At 49.1% G+C, this 20697-nt stretch overlaps 3 protein-coding genes across 4 annotated transcripts in view; 1 reads left to right on the top strand and 2 right to left on the bottom strand.

Moving 5' to 3' along the window:
* Positions 1–53: 53 nt before the first annotated feature.
* Positions 54–3213, top strand: ap5m1 (adaptor related protein complex 5 subunit mu 1). Its single transcript, XM_060052326.1, has 8 exons — positions 54–268; positions 384–1041; positions 1190–1417; positions 1512–1657; positions 1980–2065; positions 2167–2279; positions 2623–2719; positions 2808–3213. The coding sequence occupies exons 1-8, from the start codon at positions 201–203 to the stop codon at positions 2888–2890; spliced, it is 1479 nt and encodes a 492-aa protein (XP_059908309.1). The 5' UTR covers positions 54–200; the 3' UTR covers positions 2891–3213.
* A 2586-nt stretch (positions 3214–5799) lies between these two features.
* On the bottom strand, positions 5800–8037 carry LOC132457921 (uncharacterized). Its single transcript, XM_060052323.1, has 6 exons — positions 7398–8037; positions 7247–7314; positions 7040–7099; positions 6845–6928; positions 6251–6368; positions 5800–6155 (listed from the first exon to the last, which is right to left on the bottom strand). The coding sequence occupies exons 1-6, from the start codon at positions 7588–7590 to the stop codon at positions 6007–6009; spliced, it is 672 nt and encodes a 223-aa protein (XP_059908306.1). The 5' UTR covers positions 7591–8037; the 3' UTR covers positions 5800–6006.
* A 1078-nt stretch (positions 8038–9115) lies between these two features.
* slc35f4 (solute carrier family 35 member F4) overlaps positions 9116–20697 on the bottom strand; it is an 18301-nt gene continuing 6719 nt past the window's right edge. Inside the window, exons 1-7 of one of the 2 annotated variants that reach the window (XM_060052321.1) lie at positions 18339–19160; positions 14027–14327; positions 12239–12458; positions 12014–12139; positions 11501–11693; positions 11050–11139; positions 9116–10075 (exon numbers count right to left, since the gene is read on the bottom strand). In XM_060052321.1, coding sequence (XP_059908304.1) covers positions 9831–10075; positions 11050–11139; positions 11501–11693; positions 12014–12139; positions 12239–12458; positions 14027–14327; positions 18339–18414 — 1251 coding nt within the window. In that variant the 5' untranslated portion in view covers positions 18415–19160 and the 3' untranslated portion in view covers positions 9116–9830. Of the gene's footprint in view, positions 10076–11049; positions 11140–11500; positions 11694–12013; positions 12140–12238; positions 12459–14026; positions 14328–18338; positions 19161–20697 lie in introns of those variants that run through there. The other variant, XM_060052322.1, reaches the window with a different exon arrangement.

Here is a 20697-nt window from a genome sequence, read left to right as displayed (position 1 = left end):
GGGGATAGCGGCTGACAAATACGCATGCGCAGAAGTCAGCTGATAGTCGTGAATGTCACATGAAACAGTAGGAAGTGGTGGCGTTGTTTGTTATCGTTTGTTATAAGGATGCATAACTAAATACATCAGATTTGAAAGCTTTGAATGATCCGACCACATGAGTTACAAGTCATTAGAGTGCGTTCGGTGTTGTCAGTAAAATGAGTATACGCGCCTTATGGATTATTACGCACGAGAAGGGAGAACATGTGTCTGTGCGTTTTTCAAGGTTTGTAACACAAATCCCTTTATTCCTGGAACCATTATGTAACCGTTATGAATCTAATGTAGTGTAGTACCTTGGTTTGCTAATCAGGTCATGTGCATACTGTTATTTTTCACAGGAGGTTCCCTACCGTTGAATATCGGGCAAAGTCTCTGGCGGGTTCTTCATATCAAGCAGTCCCAGAGGACAGTGCGGTGCTTCAACTGCTCCTCACTGAACTAGGGCTGGCCGACCCTGGCAAACCATACGTTGCTCAAAGAGACGACTGTCTGAATCAACGGAGGACGCCAGCGCTGGAGCTACATGTGGACAGTTCAGCAAAGGGAATTCTGTGGCCGGTGTTGGTCATCTCTCGTGGGCCGCTGATCTTGGCTTGCCTGCCACTGGTTGAAGCGGGTGAACCACGACCACCGTTATCCAGCCTTCTGTCTGTGTCTCAGGGCCTCACTCTGTTGGAAGGACTGCAAAGCTTCCTCGGCGGGTCTGAAATCAAGACGGACGGCGATGGGTTGGCGCCTCGCTTGGCGCTGATGCCCTCGGTCCTTCAGCAGGTGTGTCCACTGGGCACGCCCCTGGACGTGCCCCAAGCCAGGGCACCTTCCACGGCGGGGGTGCCAGCCGCCGCCGGGAGCCCGAGGCAGCCTGCCTGGAGGACGGGGCAGCACCGCGGGCGGCCCGCGGTCAACGTGGCACTGACGGAGACGGTGCGCTGCATGCAGTACGGCGACCCCAGCAAACAAGACCTCTGGGACGTCTACGGCACCGTGACATGCAAAGTACGTAGATGTTACACGATGGGAAGCCTTTGTTCTTGCCTCCCTTTTTAAATGAGTTTGAGTTCCTACAAAAAAATCGGGGTGCCTCTAATGGATCTGATTTCTCCCCCTTCTCCCACAATGCCTCCTCAACCGCTCTCTTCCTCAGTGTGACGTGGAAGGGGTGCTCCCCAACGTGACCGTGACCCTCACGCTGCCCCCCAACGGCTCCCCCCTGCAGGACATCCTGGCCCATCCGTGCGTCACGTCGCTGGACTCCAGCATCCTGAACGCCAGCAGTGTGGACGACGGGGACGGCTCGGCCTTCTCCGGGCCCTATAAGTTCCCCTTCTGCCCCCCGCTGGAGCCCTTCAAACTATGCAGCTACACGTCTCAGGTACAGAGATTGGAAAACACGCCTGTCAAAGTGTAATGTAATATTATTGATGATTAAGGGGACGTTTAGATTTTTCTTCTTTGTGTTTCTTCAGGTGCCGGTGCCTCCTATCCTGGGCTCCTACCAGCTGAAGCAGCAGCAGGAGGTGAACCATCTGCGTGTGAGTGTGAACCTCAAGCTGCACGAGAGCGTCAAGAACACTTTTGAATACTGTGAAGCACGCCTGCCCTTCTTCAACCGGTAAGCAAGTTGTATGAATACATATGAACAGGTTTTACCCTCCGCTTATGTTTTGCTCTATGTTGACCTTTCTAAATCTCCTTAATTGAACTGCATAGTGGACATGATGGTGGTTCCTTAGGGTGTTTGACTCTCAGATGAAGTATCCAGGGTCCACCTGTAGTATGCATCCCTGCCAAGATGCCTAACCACCACTACCTGCTCGTTAAGATAGATGGATGGATAGATAGATATATGGATGATTATTGACGTGGATCTGAATTCAGTTTAACCAAAGCATGTCTTGAATTAACTAAACATGACTTTTGTTTGGGATGTGCAGGGTTCAGATGAGCACTGTGGATGTGAAGGTGAGCTCCGGCCACCTGGATGTCAACAAAGAGAAGAACCTTCTGGTTTGGGTACTGGGTACGTCGTTACCTTATGCAGCAGGATTAAGGCTTGAAGAAGCTGTATCGCTTGAAAACCAACCCTCACTGACCATAACCTCACTGTCCCCTGTGACCTAGGCCAAAAGTTCCCAAAGTCCAGGGAGGTCACCATGGAAGGTGGGATCCGCTTTTCAGGTCAGCTGCCGGGACCGGTGGACCCCCTCTGCACAGACCTCACAGCCTACCTCAAAGTAAGAGTCAAATCCCTTTCCTCATTCAAATTTGCTCATTTGACATATTTGCTTTAACATCCTGCCTCCCTCCCCTAACCCAATTTCACTTCCTAAAATAGTCAAACTTTAGGAGGAGCACAATAAATGATTGTCAAAATTCCCTTTTGCCTTAGTGAATGCAGCGTTATTATTTCTGTATTAGTCAATCCTCTCAAATACCTATCCACAGAAAGAAGTCATATGAAGCAGTGAGGAAAAGATAAGGGGGTGACAAGTTAGCGCAACAATTGACCCACATACACACAGGGTGTGTGTTCCTGCGTGTGTGTGATCTAAATGCACCTTACTGCTTGTTTTTCAGTTGTATTTCAAAGTGCCTGACCTGACTCTCTCGGGGTGCTCCGTGGACCAGCATTCAGTGCAGGTTTACTCCTGTGCCAAGCCAAAGATCGTCACATGTGAGTTCACCTTCACACCTTTGGTAAACTTACTCTCCTCTGTTGCTGCACACATTCAAATCTCCAACCCTGTGGTTATATTCTGCAGGTCGGGAGCTTCAGTCCAAAGAGTACTTCATTTGGAACTCCACTGGTCCTGCTCCTGTGTCTTCTGGGCAGATGATACTGTAGGCTGGACAGGAAGCTCCGTCAGAATATTGTTGACAAATGTGTGATCGATGCAGGATGAAGAATGTAATGGAAGGCGTCCAATCTCATTCTAACGTTACTGGGACACAATAATTACAGTAGATTAAGTGTGTGTGTGTGTGTGTGTGTGTGTGTGTGTGTGTGTGTGTGTGTGTGTGTGTGTGTGTGTGTGTGTGTGTGTGTGTGTGTGTGTGTGTGTGTGTGTGTGTGTGTGTGTGTGTGTGTGTGTGTGTGTGTGTGTGTGAACTGAAGACCATAACAGTGGTGAAAAAATAAAGTTACTACACTGCTTAAAGTGCCGTCCATTGGAGAATTTGCTGTCACTTATTTCAGATATTGGTGCTTGAGGAGCATTTTATACCATCTTACATTATCTCGGAAATAATCAGGTGTATCCAATGTGATATTTTGCATAAAGCGGCATTTTGTGAATACCTGCCACTTGGCAGCAGCTTCTTTCATCCCGTCATGCCGCCCCTTAACCCTGTCACATATGAGAGCCGCCCTTCTCTCTGACAGTCTCACTTCACCGGCCCTCCATCCCCCACATAATTAGCAGCTGGGGCCCTTTTTACTTTTCTGTCAGCTGTTGGGGCCCTCGAGGAGTGGGGGACTGCGAGGGGCCCTGGGCGGACCGACCTGTGTCTCGGTGCCACAAAAGGGGCTCCTCTTGAGATCTGGCAGAAGTCGGCCCTCCCTCAGTCCCCTCGCCCACCCTTTGACCCCTCCCGGGCTCCCAGAGACTGGCTGAAGTATACAGCCCCTCCAGCCAGAAGACTGAGATCTGACCCTTGGGCTGTCAAAAGCAGCCTCTCCCATTCAGCTAGTAACGGCAGGCTAATTAGAGAGAATACAGTAATAGGGGGGAGGGGGGCCTCCGGCGATTGCCATAGTTTGTAACTGTTGCAAATCGTAAAATGTATCTTCCGATGGCAGTCATTCAGATGTTTCAGTCAGTTCTACAATTCTCCCTCATGAACATGTAAAACACACACACACACACACACACACACACACACACACAAACACGAAAAAGCTTGCATTTCACTAGGCATATCTTCCAGAAGTAGCGGAGGAAGGGTTAAATCACAGGGGCTTATGTCCCCTCTCTTACTGCAGCCAGACTTCTCTTGAGGGGCCCATTGTCCACTTCTGGCCCCTCGTGCCCCCTCGCTGGTCCGAGCGCCACATTCTCACGTGGATTTCCACTCGGAAAGCTGACCGTGACCAATCCTCTATCAATTGGAACCAATTGCTCACACGGCATCCTTCACCTTCCTTTATGTAGTCGTATGAAGTGGCAGACACCGGCCTGCCCGCGTTCCCCGCGACTCCTCATTGATTTTGCTTTCAGGCCTAGTGTGTATGGCTGGTGGACTGGAAAACACAGAGGGGGAGGAACAGGTTCTTTTTGAAGAGCTGCTTTAAAGCCCGGCAGTATCTTTAGTCCTGCGGTCAGCCTGGCTCCTTGAGTCTGCCGTCCCGGGACCCCTGACTGGGCCACATTGCTTTGTTGATTAAATGGTTTGCTAAGTAGATGGGTGGGGTTATTGAGGCCGTCTGAACGGTCGGGTGTGCCTGAGGTTATTCATGTTTTACTCCTTTGGTCGTCGTTTGGTAAACGACAGAGTAATCTGTTAGAGTCAAAGCCGAGAGAGGACTTGTGGTGTAGTGGTTGTTGCAAAAGGGTTTATTGTTATTAAGGGTCTTCATTATTTATTATTTTAAGTCATTCCCTAATCCCTACTGCTACTACTACTAACTCATCTGTGGAGATATACGCCACAGACAAGCCCAATACGGAAACCCAGCGGTAGAGTTTTGTTCATTCCATTAACCTCCAATAACACTTGACTCTACCATTTATTTTCTAATAAATTCAGCTCTATATTTCGCCATGTACTTGCATCAATAATTCCCATTGGCAGTATATGTTTCTTAGCAGCTTGTAACAATTTAAGACAAGTCCAACATTGCAATCTGAGGAGCATGTTGGTGACTGTGGCCCCTCAGAGGCCCCAGGTGTGGCTGTGGCTCCAGGTGTTTAATTTCAAGCTATGTGATCTCTCAATCTCCTCAAGCCTAAGAGCTAGGCTTAAGAGCTTGAGAAGTAGAGAGACCTCTTTCTGTAATATCGGGTGATGGGGAACTTCATCCCCAACAACAAGTGTGTATATGCCCTAGATACAAACTATCCTTTCTTTGTATGGAAGAAAAATGCGGATCTCTTTTGTAAACCATAGTCACCGTCAATGTAGTGCGTATTAGGTCCGCTGGCTGAATTCTGGCTTTGCTTTTCTGTCTCCTCTAGATGGCGCCATATCCTATTTCTTTAAGTAACTCCAATTTCATCCACAGTTGTACTATATACATAGACTATAGTACTGACAAATTCAATAAATGTTGCTACATAGTAAACTATAATTTTCATCTGAAAATTATGGTTCACAGCAAGGTTTATTATTATTGTCGTAACAGAAGTGGTTTGCTTACATGGTTGCATTGGTCATTGGTTTATCACACCTCAGATTCCAAAACCTCTGTAATCCAGATTAACAAACACAACCTTTCCACTTGATCATGATTAGTGCCCTAGATCCTTCTTGAACAATAATAATGTACACCTTTTATTCTCTCCACTCTCAGTTCACCAGCTCTCTCTCTCTCTCTCTCTCTCTCTCTCTCTCTCTCTCTCTCTCTCTCTCTCTCTCTCTCTCTCTCTCTCTCTCTCTCTCTCTGTGTCTCTCTCTTGGTGTGTCAATCTCTCTCTCTCTTTCTCTCTCTGTGTGTCTCTCTCGGTGTGTCAGTCTCTGTCGCTGTCTCTCTCCCCCCCCCCCCTCTCTCTCTCCGTCTCCGTCTCCGTCTCTCTCTCTCTCTCTCTCTCTCTCTCTCTCTCTCTCTCTCTCTCTCTCTCTCTCTCTCTCTCTCCCCCGACTTAACTCATTTATTCTGTGTTGTCCGTTTTTATAACCTATGCACACTGATTGCTCAACAGGTGTGCAGCCTCACCGAGCCCCAGAGTCCAATCAGTCTGCCTCGGGCCAGGTGAGGCTCTTATTGTCCAAAGGGTCACGAGGGGGCGTCGACCTGGTCATGTCTCATCCCTTTTCCCCTAAAGGCGGCAGGGGGCTTGGTTGCAGCAGGAGCTCCCTGGTATCCAACCCCTCTCCTCCGCTGTACTCCCCCCAGAAGACGTCCCTCTCCGCGGGGCGTCTCACCAGCCGTCCTTCCTCTCTGCTCGGACCTCCTGCAGGAGGAGGAGGGGGCGGTCAATGAACCATGATGGGACCTGAGGTTAGAGACGAGCTGCCCCAGAAGATATAACAACATGTTCCTTCACACCGTTAGAGGGGTGGGCGCTCTTCTGGCTCCTCCTGTGTTCCCTGGCCTGCCGGTGGTGGGCCCGTCTGTGCTGATAGGCCTGCTGACGGAGAGCCCCCTGAGCCCTGAGAAACCCCTCCTGGGGGGCCACAAAAAAAATATGATTTTAAGTAAGGGGAATCTGATCCGGATGAATGAAATACAAGATGACATCATATATATATATATTGTGAGTGTTTGTATGTGTGTCTGTGTGTTTGGGAGCACGTATATAACAACAGGGTCTTTCCTGTATCCTGTTCCCCCAAAAGTGGTTCCTATTGCGGGTCAGACTTAGGCTGCCCCCCCCCCCCCCCCCCACCCCCACCCCCACCCCGAACACTTAGCACTCCAACGGTACTTTAATCAGACCCACTGCATCGCCACTCTCAGTTCACCAGCTGTCTCTCTCTCTCTCTCTCTCTCTCTCTCTCTCTCTCCCCCTCTCTCTCCCTCTCTCTCCCACTCTTATTTTATTTCAAGCATTCTTTTCCAGAAGTATTTTTTCGTTGAACATCGGGCCAAGTGATAAAAAATGTCCCTGACTATCAAGACATTTTATAGGCTGAGGCTTACCTGCGTTTGACTGATGGCTCCATGGTGCTCTTCCTCTCTGGGTGTAGAATACCGCGGGATACCCCCACTTCTGCCCCCACTCAACTGCAAGAGAGAACAACCCAGAAATGCCCTCGTTATCCATTGATTTATTTAGTTAGGTTAGTTGATGACAAAACAAAATGGACGGCTTTGTGTTTGTTGGTTCTGGTTTACCATGGCATTTGCTGTGCCAGTGTTTGTGTGACCAATTGGAAACACCAGTGGTTGCAGTATCTATGGAGAGGCAATGGATGCATTGGATCACAACCTAAAACAACCACAACAGTGTAACGCAAGCAGTCGCAAACAACATGAAAGTACAAGACACGATGAGAAGATGGAAGATGGAAAAGATGAATAACGTTTACGATGCACTCTAACCTGCAGTCGCTTGGGAGGATGAGAGTGAATGATGCTCCGATTGTTGCTTTCAACGGATTTATGATTCCCTGTGAAGCAGGACTCGTAACAATGCACGCACACAAACATGCTCCACTTACAGACGTGATTGAGAGTGGGGACCGGGACTGACCTGAGGGTGTGGACGGGGTGGTTTCTGCTCGTTTCAGCGGCGGCAGCCTGGTCCTCTGACCGGCTGGGACGGGCAGAGCGGGGAGCGTCCATCGGGGTCCGGGGTCTCCAGGCGTCTGTGCCTCTGAGTCCTGGTCTTGGCTGTGAACCGGGACAACCTGGCTCAACCTGGGCCTGGACTCCCAGGAGCCCATTGGCGGATGACCACTTCCCCCCGTGGACACCAGACCACCAGGCAGTGAGGCAAACGTTAAGCAGGTTACTTTAACTCTCTTTTACATCTAGTCCGAAATGCCCTGGAATCTTCTTCCAGCTACATATTTGTTCAATGGGCTTTGGTCAAATGACACAATGCAGAACGTGATCAAATCCTGCTGAACATCGATGGCCCGTGTTAAAGAAACGCCTGACCCTTTGACCTATGAGCCAATCCGACAGGTGTGATCTCTGACGTCCTCTGACTGTGAAGATGGTCCTTGATCTCTGCATGCCCAACCGAAGTAGTAAGGTCTCCCACACCACCCCTGTGAAGCTTTGCTGCCAGACACCCCTCTGTGTAGATCCAATAAGCGAGAGGAGTAACACTATTGCTTGTACTTGTGGCAGTGTTGTAGGTGTGTGCTCTTTCCCTCTCCTTCATGCTTGACTTTCTTATGATAATGAGCTAGGAAGTTTCTATGGCAACTCTCCCCACAGGGTTACTTTGTAACTCATAAGTGAATGCTTGAAAGCGCCTGTTATTCTTTATTTATTTAGGAAAGCAAAGCGCAGACAGGGGTAAAGGGCTCCCAGGGACCTCTAGAGTTGACAGATTATTCTCCGGAAAAAGCGGTTGTGGCACTGGAAATTGGCAAAATCTGTTCTCATACTTTATTGATGTTATTATTTTATCTCTGATGTAGCAGACATTTATATTCTCCCTCATTTATTTAAATGTTCCACTCATAACCGCTCGCTGATCCCAGTGAAGGCTTTTTAAGGCACCAGTGACCGCGAGATGACTTCATGTCTGAAACAGCATTCGTTGAGTAGAACTGACACTCCAATCTCACGCCAATCTCATCCTACTCCTGGTGGGACCATGTTGATGTCCTAGGTCATGTTCAGTTTACTTCTAGTATTACTTCGACTACTTCAGCTTACTTCTACTACGCTGAACATCGTCTTGACGTTTGCAGATCGCCTTGTCTTGGTCTGTAAGCCAGACTGAATCGCTTGTAGTTCTGTGCCGTTGTTATAAAAAGGATAGGACTGATAGATGTTACATCACAGGAGAAACTATGTGCTATGAATCATGTTCATGGTGAGAATACGTTTAATTGTTGTTGCCATTAAGACTGACAAGAACCCTGATACATTTCAAAACAACACAAAGTTGTGCAGTCATCATAGCTACAAATCGCTCCAAAAATGACTGGGATTGGATGAAGCCCATTATGCCGGTCTGCCAACAAGGCTTGATGTCGGGCCAGCAGGGCCTCCGACGGGAGCAGGGACTAGCCGCAGCGGTTCTACAAAGAGCTGTTTATCTGGTCCCTTGTTCAGTCCAGGGTTACTGTAGCTGATACCTACATGGGATTTGAGAAGAGGTCTTGGGCCAAAATGACCACCTTGGGTGATTTTTAAATCTCATATTAAGATGTATTTTCTATTAAGCTGACTTGTCAATAGCATCATTGCAATGTAAGTCCCTTCAAAAAAACACTAACACAAATACAATATAGTTGTGTGTCTTCAGTCTTTTATTAGAAAACAAAAAGATCCTGTACATTTGCAATGTTATAATTCCCATTCTTATATAATACTATTTAATTACACGCACATTTTAAATAATCGTTTACCTCCTAGTCAATTCAATAAATACAGATGAAATTGAGCCAAACAGGCCCTGCCAATATTGATATTCACAGAATACAGTCTGAGAAGCTGCGTCACGGCCAATCAGGTCTGTGTGTTTCCGGTACGTGCGGGACTTGACATAGCCAGTTCAAGAAAGTAAAAAAAAGATACTTTCCACCCTTTTTAATCTAGCATTAACGTTCATTTTATTTATATCTCTCCCTCTCCTGGAGGTAGGGGCGTGCCAGGGATACAGATGCCAGACCACCCCCCCCCCCCCCCGACTACAACAAGGTTTCTCATTAACCAGTCACAGTTAAAGGTTCAGTACTTTAGTCTCAGCCGTCTTTCTGCGGACCTGTCTCTCGCGGGCGCGTGTGTGCGCTCGCCCTGCCAACTTCTCGTCTCTCTCTCTCTCTCTCGTCTCTCTCTCTCTCTCTCTCTCTCTCTCTCTCTCTCTCTCTCTCTCTCTACGTGTGTGTGTGGCCATGGAGAAGCAAGACGGGGGCTTTTTCATTCAAAGATTTCAGACAGAGAGCTTCAATGCAAGGCAAGGTGGGCGGTTAACAGTAGCAGGCGTGCGGGCGCCCCGCCCTCACGCCAGCGGTATGGAGACGGCGCCGTTGGCCCGGCTGCGGCTGCGCGTGTGCACACTGGACTCTGTGAGCTCCTCGCCGTGGTCCTGGTCCGACTTCTTCTCGGCGATGTTGGCCAGGAAGCGCAGCGTGACCGAGTCCCACTCCTCGGGGAGCAGCAGCAGCAGGAAGCCCAGGCAGATGATGCAGGTGGCAGCCAGGCGCACCACGCTGAAGATCACCTCGTGCTTCAGCACGTCCACCGCTATGAGGGTGAGGGGTGGGGGGGAGAGAGGGAGAGGGGGAAGGGTGAGGCGGGAAGGTGGAGGAGATAGAGTGAGAGAGAGAGAGAGAGAGAGGGAAGGTTGAGTTGGGGGAGAGAGATGGAGGGAGAGAGATGGAGGGAGAGAGGGGGAGAAAGGGAAGGGTGAGAAAGGGAGAGAGAGAGGGTGAGAGAGGGAGGGAGGGAGGGAGGAAGGGAAGGGTGAGGCGGGGAACGCGGGGGACAGAGAGATGAGTTGATGAGAGGTCGGGTGAGGTAAGGAGGTTTCGGTGGATCGAAAAACAAATTGAGATTAATTACTTTAGAGAGAGCTAAGAGGGCAGTGGCGGGCAGCGTGCCAATGGGGCTGGAGGTGGGTGCTTGTGGGTGTGTGGGGGTGGTGGGTGTGGTGGGGGGGGGGGGGATGAGCGTAGCTTAGTGCGCGGGCGGGCGGCTTAACAATCAGCACAAGTAGGGCTGCTCTGTGTGTGTGCGTCTCTCTCCTGGCTGTCCTCTGTGGTCGGGGGGGGGGGGGGGGCTGCTCTGAACCAGGCTTTAACCCTCTGACCTTCGTGTGCACGTATGGTCCATTATGGTTAACGAAAAGAACGATGTCTGCAGGCATTTAGCGTCGCCCCGGGCAACCCGATCCTCCCCGGGTGAGGGGATAGTTGCAGCGTCTGGAGAGGCACGCCGTACTTGGGTTTCCGGGGCGGGGGAGCGAGATCCGCTGCGTCATCGCTTTGCTACGGTGGTCTGAAGTGCTGACCTCGGCGTAGGTTATCGCAGTGACATGGAGCGGGAGTTTTACTCTCACGCTCATTGTGAAATGTATCACGTTTGCGGGTTGTGTTTGTGTAATATCGGAAATCTCTTTTTTGACCCGAGCTGATGAAATGTTTACTGTGATTCGTGATCTACTCGTCTGCTTTGTGCGTGAACGTGTGACCGCCGTATTACTACGATGTGACACCAACCTGCGTTTCCTGGAACACTGAGCAGGGTTCCAATGGAGATGAGGATGGGGTAGGTCAGGACCACGCCCACATTCACCAAGATGTTGAACACTACAAGAGATATTTTTGGTATTGTGATTAGGATGGCAACAGTTTTATGTAGATAGGTGAAGACATTGTGTTGATCACACATTCACACTTTTTTGAGTGGGTATTTGTGTTAATATATGTGTGTTAGTGTGCGTCTGTGTTCATGTATTAACTTGTGTGTGTGAGCATGCGTGTGTGTGTGTTATGTTTGTATGTGTGAGTGTGTGAGCATGCATGTGTGTCTGTGTATTTCAGTGTGTGTGTGGTGTGTGTATGTATTTCAGTGTGTGTGTGTGTGCATGTGTGCGTGTGTGCTTGAGTGCATGCATGCACGTGTGTGTCTGCTTTAATCAAGTGAGTGTATGTGTTTCCATGCTCTCACCTAGCCACAGCCCGGCCAGGCCACAGAGGTACCCCCAGGGCAGGGAGGAGAAGGACCCCCAGTGCTCCACCTTGGTGAAGTACAGGATGAGGGGCACGCAGGAGATGAAGATCAGGTTGAAGAAGCCCATGGTGGACAGGAAATGAGCCACCTCTCCTAGATTGGCACTGCCCAGGAACATCTTAAACAGCACCTGGGGACAGCAGGAGACAAGCTTCTGGGTAATAAGATCCAGCCGGACCAGGGGCCTCAACACTGCAGGAGATGTGTGTTGATTGGCCTGGCTGTGGAGCAGCCAGTGGTCTCCAGCTGTTGCTGCTACACCAGCAGTCCTGCTACGTTAAAGCAGAACTTGTGGGGGGAGGCAGCACAGAGCCTGGGCCAGAACCAAAAACACAAGGGGCGACCTTAATCCAAAGTCTGATCGGTTATAGTAAGCAGCTAATAAATCAACACATACCACATTTCCATTGATCATATGATGCACCGCAAAAAACTCCCTGATAGGCTAACCTTGTAGAGAGCCGACGTGGAGGCGGAGCCCACAGCCAAGGCCACTCCCACGAAGGAATCACCATGGAAACCATCGGCATAGGCCATCATGACAATGCCTGTGATGGCCATTATCGCTGCCACAATCTGCGGCACGGAAAGAGGAAGATATTACACACGGACATGAACCAGAGCTTCCCCACGGCGGCTAAATGAGCGGTCGTGGAGGACGTTTTCGGCACTGACCCGGACCCCCATGAAGCGGTCTTTGAGGACGATCCAGGACAGCAGGAAGACGAAGGCCTTGTGGCAGCAGTAGAGGGCGGAGACATCGGTGGCGGTGAGCTTCCTCAGCGCCAGCAGGTACAGGTAGTTGGTCAGGGTCCAGAGGATGGAGAAGGGCGCCGTCCTCTTCAGGAAGATCTTCAGGGTCATCCCGTCCTCTCCAAAGAGCCTGCTGCACTCCCTGCAGGGACGGCGGCACGGTGTTTAACCGTCCCGCTCGAGATGTTCTGATACTGACACCAGTATCGAAAAATCCTCCGATACCGCCTAAAAGGCAGTATCGGGTATCGGCTAGCAGGTAAGTCAATGCGCCGATCCGATACCATCACGTGACTTTTACTACACAGGCAAAGAACATCACAAACACTATGGCGTTGTGCTGCGTTCGTTAATGGTTGGAGGTGGAAAGTCGGAATGGGAAAAGCACCATCTCTTACCTACGTGCGTTCAAGCTACCAAGTCGGAAAGTCATAGATGCATAGAAGCTGAACTACAAGAATACAAATGTATTATTATAATTATAGATTGTAAATGTAAATGATCTAGTTCTGAAAAATAATATTGTCGACAGTAAGTTAACAGACTATCCATTGCTGTCATCGTAAGAGAACCCTTCAATAAGAAGAATTGCTTTGTGTAGTTACAATAATAGATGCTGTATCGGTATATACCGTACTCTGTATCGGCCGATCCTCAAGTTCAGGAATCGGAATCGGTATCGGGAAGGAAAAAGTGGTATTAGAACATCTCCACATCCCGCCGCCCTTTGATTTCAGAGCGGGTGTCGCAGGGGCCGGAGGGGTGTGGGTTCAGCGTCAGAACCGTCTTGCTCTGCTCCACGGTACAGGCTACACCATGTGTCCACTGTGGGTTGGTAAATACAAACAACCCCTGGCGCTGCTGCTACACTCCCCCAGACCCGTTTGAAGCACCACCGACTCCTAGAGACTTCATTGCAATTATCTCCATCTCCAGCTGAATACGTTCTGTCCGGAAGAGAACACTTAATAAATTGCCGGAGATAAACGGTTCTGCAGGACTGCAGATCTCTCCTGATAAGGACGCAGCCGGCGGCAAACTGGAACTCGGATTCCGCCTCGCCGATGCAGAATAAACCGTTTAATAGGCCGTTGGATGGCTACAGTAGTTATTCATTCTGAACGAGCGTTATGTACAGCTCATTGCATTTCCCTCGAAGTACATGATCCTAAAGGGGTTTCCAGGAAAATTGAATGAGCCGGATATATACAGTATTCACACATTAGACACAATCCCAGAATACTGCCTCTACTGCATTTAAAGATAACTCTGCACAGGAGCAAGGAACCATGCCCGTAGCCAGCTATGGGGGTTACCGAGGGAATTTTTCTAGAAAGGAAATTTGAAATTTGAAACCAAAAACAACTGATGATGTTCTGTGATGATGATGATCTGCTGTTGAGAACTTCACAGATATGAGTAAATGCCTAAATTCCTAATTTATAATCCTTAATTCAGAGGCTTGTCACTTGGTGCCGTGTGTGACAACCCCCTCCCTCCCCCTGAAAAAAAAACTGAGCCCCTGCAACTGAAGCCGAAACCCCCCTCCCTCCCTCCCTCCCTCCCTCCCTCCCTCCCTCCCTCTCCTAACAAAACGGAACCCCCGCAACTGAAGCAGCACCCCCCCCCCCCCTCCCTCCTTCCCCCTCACAAAACTGAACCCCGAAGCCGCAACCCACTTCCCCCCTTCCCTCACTAAGTTGAAGGTACCTGAACTTCTGGATGGGGCTCTGCTTCTCCCGGGTGGTCACCATGGTGGTGGAGTAGTAGATGGGGAAGAACAGGATGTTCCAGTTGCTGCTGAACCAGGAGACGAAGAAGGGGCAGGAGAAGGACTGGAAGGTGAGCTTCACCACCTGCGTGGTGCCCACCCAGGAGGAGGAGATGCACAGCACCACCAGCAGACCCCCCAGGACCTTCAGGACGGTGCTGGCACAGGTCTGGTAGGCCTTGCTCTCCACGCTGGCCTCGCTGCCCGGTGTCTCTGCGTGGGAGTCGGACCCTTCCTCTCCTGGGGGGCGAGAAGACGACGGAGGAGGGAGAGTGTCAGTTATGTATAGCGTGTATATTTTCCATGAATGGGCTTTTATACTAAAAGCCTTAAACCCTTACAGTGCTGCAGATTACTAAATAATTCAGTTTTTATGGGCAAAAGGAAGCAGACAAAAGCTTGCAATATAGAATATCACACACTGGTGCGTTTTAACCATTGATCCATTGACCTACTGGTAATATTAATATGGAACCACTGTTTCGGCCAATGTGGCCACATTATCCCCTCTGTGAGACAGTGGGTAAGCAGATATTGATCAGCAGGGCTTAGTAAAGCTTTCCTACGCCTGTTTCTCTGTAGACAACAGGGAGCAAGGCTTTGATAGCGTTAGCGCGTCAGCTGAGAACAGATGCTAGCGCTGCTCCCCCACCGGTTCCTGATGCGCTGCGGTTCACGGGCCGCAGCGGGCCGCGACATTAGCATGTGAGCGGAAACCCGATGCTAAACAAAAGGAAAGTGTCAGCTCCCCCTTGTGACTTAGCACAGGGAAGTCATGTCAACCTCTGGCTCACACCGCAGCCAATGGGCGGACTGCATGATGAGGAGGCTTTAATGGACTTATTGGATGTATTCTTGGAACGATGCGTGATTGGCTGTAACCTACCCTTAAAGGAGATATTATCTCCAAATAGATCATATATATAGGGCTGATAGATAAGTCAATAGATGCATTAGAGGTGTTTCGGCTCCAGACTGATGACGACCATTCGGTTGGCCCACCAAGAGAAAACTGAGAGAAAATGGAGTGGATCATTTGCAATATTATTCATGGGAAAACTAATTTTGCTATATTAGCATAACTACACATGCCGCAGTGCCATAATAGATCATCAGACCACAACTGTGTGTGTGTGCTAGTGTTTGTGCGTGTGTATGTGTGCTAGTGTGTGTGTGTTAGTGTGTGTGTGTTAGTGTGAGTGCGTGTGCATGTGCACCTGTGTTTTGTGTGTGTGTGTGTGTGTGTGTGTGTGTGTGTGTGTGTGTGTGTGTGTGTGTGTGTGTGTGTGTGTGTGTGTGTGTGTGTGTGTGTGTGTGTGTGTGTGTGTGTGTGTGTGTGTGTGTGATTGTGTTTCTGTGTGATTTTTTTGGGAAGTTCTCCAAGAGGGAGCATCTCAACCGGTATCGCGTGAGTAAGATCAGTTTACACCGAGGAAGGGATAAAAGATGACCTGCTAGCTGTTAGCCGCTAGTGTTGTTTTTGCAGCCTCAGCACCACTAGCATCCCGCTAGTTCCACCACAATTTAAGATGCTAATGCTAGCCTTAAGCGCTTTCCACACAGTTCCCCAGAGTTCAGGCCAATAGGACTCTCATTACACCTTATTGCCTTCTGAGGCCCTGAGCAGCATCATCACAGAGCCATCCCCCAGGTCCTAAAACATGATATTGAAAGTTACTATCTTCACCATTTCCTATGTTTGGTACAGACATAGGATGCATGGCAGATCCTGAGGAACATTCAAACAACAGTGTCATGTAAAGAAACTCGCACCCCAAACATGAATTAATTTGAAGAACTACAATTGAACCTAACTTCATAACTTCATAACACCAAAGACCAATCGAATAATTCGAAGCTATCCAAAATTGAGTTATCTAGGTTAAGTTAAGATACCAACAGCACTGAGCCAGAAGTACTCAATGTAGTCTCTATAGTGACATAAGAAGACATTGCTAAGCACCTTCTGTACAACTTGCAAAGCTAACTCCTCAGAACAAAATACCGATTGAGAGAATTAGTAAAAATGCCATTGTAGCCCTGAAAACTGCAAAAGTGCATCTAAAAGTATAAAACAAGATGCTGACGCTCTCTGGTTGCCTATTGAGGTGTGGATGTAAGTTTGGGAATCCAAACCCCCTTTCGGCTGATATTGTTATCAGCATTTCAGACTCAGAGGTCAGCACATTTTCCACTATTTTATGTTCAAGGATCCTAGTTGAAATTGGATCTGCCATCGGCCCGCGAGTGAAGGCTTACAGTTGCAGACTAACCAGGGCTCATCCAAAGATTTGGTCTAATCTGATTCTCGCACAGCAAGGGCTTTCAATAAGGCTAATGGCATTGTTGGCCAAAGCAAACAGTACATTTCGATTTTCCTTTCTTGCAGAATACAAACAGCATTTTTTACACCTTTCAATAACAAGCTTTCCCACTGTCTGTTATCAGAGCCAAAGAATGGATTGGACATCATCATCATGATTCATTAATATCTGCTTAACATATGTGTTTAGATTAGTATTAACTTAAGGGTCTCTTTTATGACATGCTCATTGCAGCGCTGATGTGATGATGAAGACACTTAGAGAGAAATAGAGAGAGAGTATACAAGTCATATTTAGTAGCACATCTTTACAAATGAGTGCTCTTGCCTTGATTTGCGTATGTTTGGGTATTAAATTGATCAGCCTTCTAAACTTAGTTTATTTTCCCTCAAAGTCAAAAACTATCCTTTTTATGTTGATATTTTCACTATTGCAGCTGACAGTTGCTTATGAAATATTTTCAGTTTCATTCCGCGACATCTGAACACAAACCAGTTAAGGGATCACTTTGCTGGGTTCCAGCTGAGTGTCTGAACGCTATCCTTACTCTGAGCATGAGTCTGTTTTAAACCTTTCCCCTGACGCGGTCAACTATATTAAGTTTATCTAACACGGATTATATCAAAAAGACCTCTGTGTATGCAATTAAAATCTCCAAAGCATTTGTGCAACTTGTAGCCTTCAGCGACCCAGTTTACAAAAACGGTCACACAAAAAAAGGCCTAGAAGCCTAGAAATAAGCAGCACAAAGCACTCCATAATTAGCATCAACTCCCGCATTGCCTTCACTAAAGTCCCTACTTTAGTCATTACTCCATTTCCTAAATATAGTCATATTCAATCTGAATTTAATATGATTTATTTACATAAATGCATCAGGCAAGGAGGTCAATACAGCGACTTGGAGTACTAGCAGTGTGTGCAGGGTTCCCGTCAGAGCGTGGCATGCTGCCATACACTATTGGCATTTCCATTAACCCTGCCTATTCGCTGGGATGGTGACGCAGCCCTCAACGCTCCAGTGTTTTATCCCTGCGTGTCGGTGCTGTTGACACTGATGCATGAAACCCCCTTTGCTGAATCCACCACGAAGCCGTGGCTGACAACACAGGTCTCTTCCCCTTAAGTCTTTCCTACTGTAAGCACTCAACACAACACACACCCGTCTCAACAACCCTGTTCACTCTTGTAGGACTCAGGAGGACAGATTGAGGGATGGGGGAGTGATGGAAACAGACGGGACGTATCAGGGGAAGGTTGGCGTTGACCCCAGACTGTTGGGTTTTGTTGACATCATTCGTTGACCATGGTGCAATGCTTCCTTTCAACACACCCAGCAGCCTCTTCTGAAAGGAAGTAGGCACTCAAACTTTAAATTCCCCCAATCTCTCTCTGTCGCTCTCTCCCTCTCTCTCTCTTTCTCTCTCTCTCCCACCTTCTCTCTCTCTCTCTCTCTCTCTCTCTCTCTCTCTCTCTCTCTCTCTCTCTCTCTCTCTCTCTCTCAAAGGATGAGTGTGTTTTGGCAATGTTTGGCATCCAATCTCGAGGCACCATGATGAATAAACCAATTTAAAGTAAGTTCCTTGTGACACATAAAAATCCATGTTTGCATGCATTTGAAAAGGAAAACTGTAGCTCTCAACAGACAGAACCAAATACCTCAGGACTACTCATACCAGCGACATGGCGTGACATGGCACAGCACCAATCAGCACACTCTGTTACCTCAACCACAACCCCAAAGCATTCAATGAATAAAACGCATTTTCCTCTCAATCTTTCTCTCTTTCTCTCTCCTCTATACTCTCTTTCTGTTTCTTTTCCGCATACATAAAGACAAATATACCACCCACACACACACACACACACACACACATCTACAGAGAAATTCCAGAGCTGGACGAGCATGCTCCCCTCCTCGGTTTACCTTCTGAGATGGGGCACGTCAGGACCTGGGAGCTGTAGGAGCTGAGCGGAGCCACGCGGGCCGAGTGCTTCTTCATGGTCCGGCTGCAGGAGAGCGGCCCGGTGCGATGGACGTAACGTGTGTGAGATGTTTGTGTGTCTGCTGTCGGCGTACCTTGGAAGGCTGCAAGCTCAGCACCTCCTCATGCCCGTCTGGTGCCTCCTCAGAGCCTCCGGAATCCTCTCTAGCGTCACTAAGCACTCCCAAGTCAACTCTTCCTCTTCTTCTTACCAGCGCTGACACACCTCTCTGTCTACTTCTGTGCCCCGAAACTAGCTCCCTCCCAGTGGATGATGCTCTCTCTCTCTCTCTCTCTCTCTCTCTCTCTCTGTCTCTGTCTCTGTCTCTCTTCTGGGTCTCTCTGCCAGTCTGGATGCCGGGCACAGAGAGGAGCTGGAGTGGATATGTGTGGTGGAGTGGAGACCCTGCCGTTACGCTGCTGTCATGCCCTGAACCACTGCTGCCACAGTCTCCCTGGGAGACTGAACTTCAAGTGTGCGTGGCACGGTGCAATCACTCCTCTCATCTCTCTCTCCGTTACCTCCTCCACCACCTCCCTCTCTCTCTCTCTCTCTCTCTCTCTCTCTCTCTCTCTCTCTCTCTCTCTCTCTCTCTCTCTCTCTCTTATTTAGTTATCTCTACCTCTGTCACTCTCTCACTCACTCTCTTTCGAACCTCTTCCACTCTCTCTCAATCACTCACTCTCTTTTACTCTCTCTCCCTCTCTCTCTCTCTCTCTCCCTCTCTTTCTCCATCCCGCCTCTGCCTCTCTCTCCCTCTGTCTCCCCCCCCCCCTGTCCCTCCTGTTTCTGCCCTCCTCCTTCTTTTGCTCCACAAATCAGCAGCTTTGTTTTGAAGGTAACCAAGCAGCCAGGGCTAATTATGCCATGTCGGCTCCCCTACCCCTTATTCCCCTTCTTTCTCCCCATCATCCCTCTCTTCATCTCACTCTCTCCCCATCCTCCCTCTCTGCCTCTCTCTCTCTCTCATTCCAATCCTCCCTCTCTCTCTCTATCGCTTATCCTCCCTTTCTTCCTCTCTCTGTCTCTCTTTCCCTCTCGCTGTGTTTCTCTCTGTGTATCTCTCTCGCACTCTTTCTCTGTCTCTCTCTCACTCTTTGTCTCATTCTCTGTCGCTCCCTAGCTTTCTTCCTCTCTCTCACTCACACACTCTCTATTTCTTGGCTGCATATCCACTGTGTCTCAAATCCTTGAGACTTTGGTTAATTTGGAAGAGCTTCCCCCCCCAACACACATACATAAACACACACTCCCCAGACTCGCGTCTCTACCTATTGAGACCATACTGAATCGAATGGTGACAGGACGCACTTCACACTACTCAGGATGAAGATCCCCAATCTCTGTCCGATGATGCTATTCACAAACAAACGTACGCTGTATCGCAGCACAGCCTCACTCTCCTGCTGCTAGACAATCATAATATCATGGATTTGCGTTAATGGGCTAATAATGATGTGCACCGTGCAGTATTGAACCACAGTGCGGAGAGCAGCGTTTGCATCAGGGCCTGTACTGTGTCACACAGAAGACCGCTTTGTAATGGAGCCCACGGAATCAAAAGGTTATCTTCATGGTCTGTAACAGTGGCAAGGACACCCTCCGACTCAAGGGCAGCCATTATGGATCAGACAAGGGGTTGGGGGGGGGCGGGATGAATCCCGGTCAAGCCATCCTACCGGTCATTGTGGCTTCAGAGTTTTCCATTTCAAGGAGTTCCCTGGACTATCCCATCTCTCAGTCTGTGTTTTATTGCGTTGGGTTCTAATGATGAAGGGTTTGATGCACTCTAAGATGGCTGCAGCCAGGAGGCGTGAGGGTATCGCTATCTACCGCAAGCGTCCTGACAGGGGAGTGGTTTCACCCTGTAACACAAGCAGCCCGGGGGCCCGTCTGCCCTGCACTGCCACTCACCGCTCTGGATCGATACCCAGAGGCCCCAGGGTGTGTGTGAGCCCAAAGCCTGAATGCAACACAGGAGGGGTGCGGGGGGGGTGGAAAACACATGAATGAAGCCAGGAACGACGAGAAACGTCCCTTCTCCGATTGGTTCCCTGAAGATCACATGACGTCGGAACGTGAGCTCAGGTGGTAGACTTCGGGGGGCCGGAAGTTTCGAGTCCAGAGTCGACCGCTGTGTGGACGCTTCGTGTCACACTGAGCCACTGCTCTCCCCTCGGAAGCGGATCCCAGCCTGTCTGCTGTGGGTCCCTGGGTTTTGCGTTGAGAGACAACACAGTGCACCTCGCTCTTGCACTAAGTGGCTATTAACACACAGAGCAAGAGAGAGAAAGACAGAG

The sequence above is a fragment of the Gadus macrocephalus genome, chromosome 5 (assembly GCF_031168955.1).
Source record: "Gadus macrocephalus chromosome 5, ASM3116895v1".
Lineage (NCBI taxonomy): Eukaryota > Metazoa > Chordata > Actinopteri > Gadiformes > Gadidae > Gadus > Gadus macrocephalus.
This window is presented reverse-complemented; position numbering and strand designations above follow the sequence as displayed.